General features: G+C 32.8%; 1 protein-coding gene across 1 annotated transcript; it reads left to right on the forward strand.

The window, feature by feature from the left end:
* The first annotated feature begins 1,513 nt into the window (after positions 1-1,513).
* LOC107633547 (forkhead-associated domain-containing protein / FHA domain-containing protein) lies at positions 1,514-7,642 on the forward strand. The gene is made up of 12 exons (XM_088510076.1): positions 1,514-2,959; positions 3,044-3,178; positions 3,300-3,444; positions 3,724-4,023; positions 4,390-4,615; positions 4,762-4,928; positions 5,010-5,120; positions 5,313-5,364; positions 5,480-5,589; positions 5,725-5,853; positions 6,289-6,378; positions 6,605-7,642. The coding sequence occupies exons 1-12, from the start codon at positions 1,599-1,601 to the stop codon at positions 7,136-7,138; spliced, it is 3,360 nt and encodes a 1,119-aa protein (XP_088366202.1). The 5' UTR covers positions 1,514-1,598; the 3' UTR covers positions 7,139-7,642.
* Positions 7,643-9,826: the final 2,184 nt, after the last annotated feature.

A 9,826-nucleotide genomic window follows, 5' to 3' on the forward strand; every position in this document is an offset into this window, starting at 1 on the left:
AAGAAGAAAATGAAGATATCCTTGGTCCTGAAGTACCATATCATAGTGTCATTGGAGCGCTAATGTATCTTGCTAATAATACATGACCTGACATATCATTTGCGGTAAATTTACTAGTAAGGCATAGTTTCTCTCCAACTAGAAGACATTGGGATAGAATCAAACAAATCTTTCGATATCTTCATGGAACAGTAGATATATGATTGTTTTATCCATATGGATCCAAGTCACAATTAGTTGGCTATGCTGATGCTGGATACTTGTCTGATCCACACAAATGGAGATCTCAAACATGATATCTATTCACGTATGGTGATACAGCTATATCATGGAGGTCCACGAAACAGACGATAGCAGAAACCTCCTCTAATCATGCTGAAATACTAGCGATACATGAAGCAAGTCGCGAGTGTTTTTGGCTCAGAAGTCTGATCCAATATATTCTGTCATCATGTGGACTGATTGATCAGAAGATAGCTCCAACTGTTCTGTTTGAAGATAATACAACATGCATTGCTCAACTTAAGGGTGGATATATCAAACGTGATAGAACAAAGCATATTTCTCCCAAATTCTTCTTCACTCATGATCTTCAAAATCAAGGAACAATTGATGTCCAACAGATTCGCTCAAGCGATAATTTGGTAGACTTATTTACAAAGTCACTTCCAAAATCCTCCTTTGAAAAATTAGTACATCAGATTGGGACGCACCGATTTCAATATATTAAATGATGTCGATAAGAGGGGGAGATTGTACTCTTTTTTCCTTGGTTAGGTTTTTTCCATTGGGTTTTTCTTGACAAAGTTTTTAATGAGGCAGTCCCCATCAAAGGATATTGTACTCTTTTTCCTTCACTAAAATTTTTTCATTGGATTTTTTTTAGTAAGGTTTTAACAAGGTATAATTCTAAATGGTCATCAAAACAGGAGTGTTGTGATAAGATTGAAAGCTAAGTTGGATGCCCATTAATATTTGGACGACTCAGTTTCTCAATGAAAGAATGTTTACTGTGTGATTAATGAAATTTGAAAATTCAAAGCTTCGTACATATATAAATAGAGGTTTAAACCTCTGATAATAAATACTACAATAACATATAAAATTCTCTTTCCTTTCTATTTCTCTCTATAAATTCTTAAGTTACAATATATATAATATTAGTAAATATATTTATCATCTCTATTATATTAAAATAGTAAATGTGGTGAATATTATTATTTAATTATATTTTTTTATTTTATATTTATTACTTCTTCTTTATTTATTTATTTATTTTACAACAATCCTTTCCTTCATTACTATTGAATATTCATATATCTTCAATTTTTCCATTCTTACTTGCTACATGTCATCAACCGCCAAGTCAGACAGTTTAATTTTTGTCTTACCGTTACAGTTACCGCGGAATTTGACGTCCTTTCAAACGTTTCTAAATTGTAAGTTTGTAACAAAAAAATTCCTCCTTCACAAAAGAAAAAAAAAAAAAAAAAACAAAATTTTGGAGGGAAAAACGAAAACAGTATCCATTCCAATTTCCATTATCTTCTTCAACCAATTTTTCTTCTCACCTTTCCCTTTGCTCATCAGTCGTCACCATGATCCGTTCCCAAAACGGTTGCACCAATACTCACAAGAGACCTTTCGCACTCGATTCTTCCTCTTCCAATTCTAATCCGATCAAGAAGAAGAAGCCAACCGCAACAGCAACCGCCTCCGCCTCCGTTCTATTTACCCACTTCGACTCGCCCCTCCTTTCATCCCTAAACGGCGTCGTTTCCACCCCCAACTCCATCATCCTCCATCCGGACTCCCCCTACACCATTGGCCGCACTCCCCGCCACTGCGATTTCTTCTTCCGCCACCGCCACGTCAGCAAGCGCCACTGCCAGATCCTCTTCGATGGTTCCCTCCGCAAACTTTACATCCTCAATGGAGTTTTTCTATCCTGCAACGGTTCTAAAACTCGTGTCGTTCACGAGTTCAGGAAAAGGATAATGTCGTTTAGAGCCGGCGGCAGTGGCGGTGGCGGGGAAGAGGCTTTCGCGTTTCGAAAAGCTTCCAATGGAGTTTTCGTGAACGGTGTCGAGATCGATAAGGGAACGGCCGTGGAGTTGTCGGTTGGAGACAAGGTCTCACTGGTGTGTGGGAACGATGATTGTTCGTGTGGAATTGGGAACCGGGTAGGGTTTTTAGTTCAAAGAATCGTTTTCGAAAATCGGTTTCGTGAAGGGTGTGACGATGATGATGAAATTGATGGGTTAACATGCTCGGGGCACTCACAAGGGAATAGGAACAAGAGGGTTCTTGCTGTTAGGGCAAATGGGTTGCGTACCAATGTGTTTTCAAGATATGAGCGAGTTGTTGAGAGGGCGAAATTTATTTTAGAGAGGTGCAGGGAAATCTTGCTTAGGGATGATCCAGTGTCTTGCATTTTTCGAGCTGTGTCGGATACACAGTTCGGATTGAAGTGTGATCGTGGTGGCAGTTTGGTGAACAGCAGTGTTTCTGCCAATGATGTTAGATTGTTGGTGAATGCTGAAGAGCAATTTGACTGTGACAAGTCACAAAGGATGAACTTTACAGTGGAAGATAGAACTAATGACTTAGCACAGTTGAGTTCAGAGGCTCTTTGTGAAGGTAAAGGGGTGGCCGTGGAAGCTGAAGGTGATGAACTTCATCAGCATGTTTTTCATAAAGGAATTTTGGATGATAATGTTGATAAGATACCCTTGAATTCAGTAGGGGTGGAAGATATTCCTTCTGATAGGTACAAAGGGGCAAATAATGGAGGCATGTTTCATCCTTCGCCTGGGAAGAACTTTTACCTGAATCGCCTTCAATTTTTGGAACATGCTTCCTCAGAACTTCAGCATTCCATATCTCTCCCTGAACTTCTGTATCCCGTTGAAAGCATTTCAAGGATGTTCATTGCAACATTTACAAGTGACATAAACTGGTGTGATCTCCTATTATATATTCGTTATTTTGATTTTTCCCACCATTTTGTCTCTTGATTAATACCAGTAGAGCTGTGTTTTAGGTTCTTGACATATTGCAAGATTCCTTTTCATCTGCCAGTTACGGTTGCTTGTCATAACACTGAGAGCTGTTGGAGTTCAAGACCTAATGAAAGAGTATTTGTGCCCTACCAGGATTATCCTAACCTAGTTGTAGTGTAAGTGTATTTTTTTTGTTTTTTTTTTAAAGGTTCAAATATATGCAACTAAATTTATGCCCATTCTTTATGGTACTTGATTTTACCTCTTTCTTACCTTTCTTTCTTCTCTGGATGTTAGTTATCCTCCATTTCCTGAAACCATAGCATTTGGTAGTAACCACAAGAGACAGGGGATTGCTTGCCATCATCCAAAGTTGATTGTTCTGCAAAGAGAAGATAATATAAGAGTTATCATTACATCTGCAAATTTGGTGGAAAAGCAGGTATGCTGTTAGCCAAATTTACAGTTATCAACACTAATGTTAATTTGTAGTCTTAAGAATTAAAGGACTTCATGGTATTTAACTGATTAAAATGTTTAATTATGCGCTGAATACTTATTACCCTCGTGGATGAAAGATGCTTCTAGCTTTGGAGTATTTTTCTGAGGTCTGCAAACTTTATGTGTAATTAACTATTATAAATCATGCAGACAATATGTTTATAACTATAACTATGTTTGCTAGTATCAAATCTATTGATTAACTTTTTTGTCTATGTAGTGGAACAGTGTGACTAATACTATTTGGTGGCAAGATTTCCCTCGTGCTGTCTCAGCTGATTTTGCATCACTTTTCCCAAAATCGGATGAAGAAACTCAGAGAGATTCAAAATGTGATTTTGCTGGACATTTGGCTGGGTTTATGGCTGCTCTCATGATTGATATACCCAGCCAAGCCCACTGGATTACCCTGTTGACTAAATATGACTTTGGAGGTGCAACAGGACATCTTGTTGCTTCAGTACCTGGGATTCACTTGTACAAAACTTTGATCATGCCTGAATCTTTCCAGTCCAATCTTGTAAGTGCCAAAATATGTCAAGCATATGTTGCTGCATGATTGCAGTGTTGATCTCTGCCTTTACCACTCCAGTGTTTTTAGTTTTTGATATGAACTATAATCTTCTTGTGCTTTTTAGTATTTCAATGTTGCATCCACCTTGCTTTTAGTTGGGGTAGAATATGGTACCTGAAAGCCTGGCTCGTTTTTTGCTAAAGTGAGCATGTAGAAAATTAGTTTTCTTCTTGAATGTTAGTACAAATTCTATTGTCAACCATTTGTCACTTCATGGCGTTAAGTTTGATTTGCTTTCTGCTTTGGATCCTTTGACTATGTATACTCTTTTTAGACACTAATTGCTGTGCATCTTTGTCAATTGGTGTCAAGTTTCTTGGTTCAGTTGTGGCATCTGTGGTTGGTTTGAGCCATCTTTTCCGCTCTTCAGTAGATTCAAAAAGTGCAAGACTTAAAGCACTGGCTACTTTCCTTGGGAAGTCTTGTACAAATGCTTATGGGAAGTTGAAGGTTATTCTGAGAAGAAATCACAATGTTCCTGCTGACGAAAATGCCGTTAGCATTCTTGTTCCAGACCCTGATGGAACTTCTGAGGGAGGTAAAATCTACGTATGTGGGGTTCTCCATTCATCTTTTTTTTTTAGCCTAAATTTATATTTTCATTTGCATTGCTTTTCTTTCATTTCTGTCAATAACCATTATGATCTTTAATTTTCCTTTTTTTTTTTTGGCCCTTTTCCATAGATTATGTTCAACTTGGTTTTCTGCCTAGAAATGTAGCAAAATGGGTTTCTCCTCTTTGGGATGCTGGATTCCTCAGGTTTTCTGGTTATGTTTGTCCCAGAGAGGCCCTTGCAGCTGCCTTAGGAGAAAATCCAAACAAAGTACAACTGATTTTAAATGTGTCACGGGTATGTCGGGTATATTTTCTACTTTGTTAGTTACCATGCTGAATATGTAAATAAATTTATACGATTTTTATGAACATGCAGGGGAATCATTTTCAAGATACATCAAAGATGATGGAATCTGAGCACATTGCTGCTTTTGGATCACTCATTGCTTCTATCCAAAGATGCTATGGCCTATGGAGATTGCAAGAGGTAAATTACACTGAAATGTTTTTCCGTTGACTCCTATAGCTTATCTCATTGAATTTTATCTGTTGAATTTAAATACTCAGTAAGTAATTAACTTCAATGTTGAAATTAAGGCTATATTTGATCTCTTTGTTATATCTTGGTAAAATAATTTCAAATGATCCAGTTTAATGTCATCCTTATTATTTGTACCAGGTTCTGAATCGATATAAGTGGCCTGAGTCATTAGAGTCTGATATTATATATGGTAACTCTATGTTTCAAGTGTTACTTATTTTAGTGATTGCCTTCGCTTTTCCATTAGAAGTTGAAATCAAGATGATGCCATTGTTTGATTGTTTATAACTTTTTCTGCCTATCAGGTGCATCTTCTATTGGTTCATCTGTCAATTCAAAATTTCTTGCTGCATTTTCTGCTGCTGCTGGGAAGAAATCATTGCAACATTTTGATTCAGAAGAGTCTGATCCTGAAGTAATTTCAAGACTTTTGCTATTCTTTTAGATTTCCTTGATACATATATATTTTCTATTTAAGAGGCATAATCTGTTGAAATTGCATTTATTCACACTAGTTCAGCATTCTAATGATTCTTTGTTTCTTTGATAGTGGGGCTGCTGGAATGCGAGGGAAGAATTGAAGAACCCTTCTGTTAGGATCATTTTTCCCACTATTGAAAGAGTGAAGAATGCATATAATGGGATTTTGCCTTCAAGACGCATTCTTTGCTTCACCGAGGTAGAATATGACTTTCTTATTGAGTGAATAAGATCAGAGGTTTTACCTTGGATAATGTGTTTTGTTCCTTATAGTGGATTCCTTTCATATCCTTTTATTTTGGTGAGCCTACTAGATTTTAGTTCATATGTGTGGAATGCATGGACAATATTAAAGCATTTTTTCAAGACATTCTGCATTATCCATGATGGATTTAAATTCTTTTCATGCAGTTGTCATTGTTGTTGTTTTTTATTTTATTATTATTTTTCTAATGGGGAAAAGAAATAGATACAAAGATTTTTCTGGGTTCTAAGGTCTTTGTGAATCTTACTTAATCAGATCAAATTTTGTCATTTTTTTTTTCATGAATTAAAATTTTCGTTTGTGAAGTTATCTTTTGACATTGCATGTAAGATGTGAACAACGCAGAACTGATTATCTACTTTTAAACAGAGAACATGGCAAAGGTTGAAGACTTTAGATATACTTCATGATGCTATCCCTCATCCCCATGACAGAATAGGACACCCGATGCATACCAAGGTAACTAATGTATGCTCTTCTATCTTATATTTGATGATTAAACTTTGATGGGAAAGATTTCATTGGCAAGTCATTTGAGGTGCTTTTGTAATCTTTGCTCGTTATGTTGTGTATTTGGATTGGCATTGCGTGATTAGTTCCTTAATTATAAAAGTGTCTGTGTTTTTCTTTCCCCTGCATAAATATATAGTCATTTAAGTCTTATTGTGAAAATTGGTTTGCTCAGGTGGTTAGGAGACGCTTCTGGTCTAGGAGTACAAGGGATGCACCCTCCATTGGTTGGGTATATTGTGGGTCTCATAATTTTAGTGCAGCTGCCTGGGGACGACAAATTTCGAATCCATTTGATACCAAATCCGATGGACCTCGAAAAGGGGACCCTTGTTCGAATTCTGGGCTTCACATTTGCAATTACGAACTTGGGATTATTTTTACTTTCCCTCCTACTGAAGAAAATATGGATTGTCCTCAAGTTAAAAGCACAAGATTAGATGATATAGTTCTGCCATTTGTGGTGCCTGCTCCTAAATATGGATGGAGAGATAGGCCAGCTACAATGCAGGCTATGAGGGATGCGATGGCGGAGCTCAATGAGCACGAGAGGGAGAAACTTGCAGAAGAAGAAATGTTGGAGGAGGTTGTTGAGGAAGAGGAAGAAGTGGAAGGAAATGATTATGTTGGTGGTGAGGAGGAGAAGGAGGAGGAGAAGGCATATGCTGAGATACTGTGGAGCCAGGTTGATTCTTCCGATAGCACTTGAAAGAAAGCAGGGACTATTACTGAGCATTGATGTATAGATAGAGAGCCCAGTGGTGCAAGTCTGGTAATTGGGCATGAATAATAGGAGGATTGAGGAGCAAAGCAGTTGTTGAAGTGATAAGGATGTTCCCATGGTAGCAACAAAGCATGTCATCTTATCCCGTACGTGTGGTATTTTACAACACCAACTCCCGTGGTTCAATAATCAATCAGCGGCATGCAGTTATTATTGTGGCATCACGGAATAGCAACTGCCAACTAGCAAGGCATGACATGAAGCCATGACTATGCTAAGCAGAGAGCTCCATCACTTCGCTCAACAATTGATACGTAATCAATATTTATTCTTTTTTAGTCTACCCTTTGTGTTTCATATTTTAGTGTCAAAGTGATTTATTTAATAGACTAAGAATTTGAGGATTATTTTAAGTATTTAGCTCATTTGTGTTAAAGGCATGTATAATTGTATACAAAGTATAATAATAAAAAATTTTAAATTTTTTTATCTATTTAATGTTTTAGAAATATAAAAAATTATTTTTTAATAATTTAGTAAAATATATTTTTTATTAAAGACTAAATATTAGTTCAAATTTTTATACCAATGAGTTATAACTCAAATAGCATAATCTCTCCATACTCACTAAGAGATTGCGGGTTCGAATCTTCTTATTTTTGGTAAAAAAAAAAAATTTAGTGTAAATTTTTATAAAAATTAATTTGGAATATTAATCATTATCATATGTATAGTATACATCATAAATTAAAAAAAGTTAATAAGAATAATTTTTAAAAAAATCAATACGTTGAAAGAGTTCATAATCCATTAAAAAAAGTAAAAAATATTTTTATCTCAATTCTTTTAATAAACTAGTATATATAATATACAAAAAATATAAAACATGTTTTAAATAAAAACACGCATAATAATTTTTGTTATAAAAGTTGCCAAAAAATTTATAAATTTTTTTAAAGTTATTTAAATTTAAAGTTTAACTGCTTTTAATATTGACAATTATAAAATCAATGAATAATAATTTTACTCATTTTTAAAATATAACAATTATTTATTGATAGTAATATAGTTTGTGATTAAATTAAAATATTTATATTAGATTCTTATTTTTTTAATTTCTCTTTAAATAATATTAGTAGTTGAATTTATAGATATTTTTTCATGATTTATGAGTAAAACTTTCAAACTCTCTTACGCTTATATTAAAATTTAACATCGATTTGAGCAAGTATAATTTACATGAGATAAAATTTATTCTTGAATTACTTTTTTTATTATCATAATAAAAAATAACTATTTTTATTAAAATTTATCTAGAACTATTATATATTATAGTATCATATTCATTTTTTGAATTAAAATAATACCATCAACATTGATACATGTTAAAACTTATCAACATATTTTATTTATTCTTAAGTTAAAATAATTGTATTGTTGAAAGGTAGTCGAATGACAAACAACCTCTTAACATATAATATTGAGGCCTACAAAATTTCTTCTTCAAAATATTATTTTTAAGATATTTATGAGACAATTACATATGCATATAAAATATTTTTTTGATAAAGTGAGCAACAATAATAACATTTTGTAGTCTGTATAGCACACAAAATTATAGCAGCTCAAAGTAGTTGTATCATCTCATATTCTAAATTATAAAAATAGTTGTCAATTTTATTAACTCAATAGCTCTTTATATAGGATCTCTGGTATCTATGCCTAAATAAATGCATGAATGAAAATATAAAATTATACATGTAATTTATTTTAATTAAAAAAAACAGAAAAAAACTCGCCTATAAAACAAATATTATTAGTGATTGAGAAGTAAAAAAATTTTATAAAAAAAAATATTATACAAATAATAGAAATGATAATCATTAATTATACATCAATAATGTTAAGATTGATCTAGTTTAAAAAAGTCAATAATATAATAATATAAGGGTAAAACACACTAATAAATCATTTCAGATTCAAAATTATGCCAATGTCCTATTTTAATTTTTGTTACAAGTATGTTCTAAATAGTTATATGTAAATCGAATTAATTAGCATGTATATGTTGTACCAGTAGTAAATCAAATCTGATTGATTCGATTTACTACTGAACAACACATATATAGTAAATCGAATCAACTTAATTCGATTTATTACTTGTACAAAATATTGATATTTATTATTTTTAAGTTAATAATTTATTTATTCTATATTAAATTTAAAATATAAATATCAATAAAAAAATTCTCCATTTTGATTCAAATAAAATATAAAAAATCAAAACGAATAAGAATAGAAATCAAATTTTTATGTTTTAGTTCAAACTCTAGAAAATCTACATTTTTATAAATTTATGAATTTAAAATGGAATAATAAACGATTTCTAAAAATTCATTAAAAATCATCTTTTGATTTATTAGTATCTAAAGAATCATTACCGGAACTTTTGATGTTAAAAAAATTAATATAAAGTATAGTCCTCCAAGGTGACATAGGAGTTAAAACTTAAATTTTTTCAAAGTCAGAAATAACAGATAATTATACAATATAAAAATACTAACTATATTTATATAATATGTAATTTGAGAAATAATATATTTAAAGTTTTAATTACATATTATATAAATATAATTGGTCATTTTATATAAAGTATAACTATCTATTACTTCT

This window comes from Arachis ipaensis, chromosome B3 (genome assembly GCF_059453495.1).
Source record: "Arachis ipaensis isolate K30076 ecotype BB chromosome B3, ASM5945349v1, whole genome shotgun sequence".
Lineage (NCBI taxonomy): Eukaryota > Viridiplantae > Streptophyta > Magnoliopsida > Fabales > Fabaceae > Arachis > Arachis ipaensis.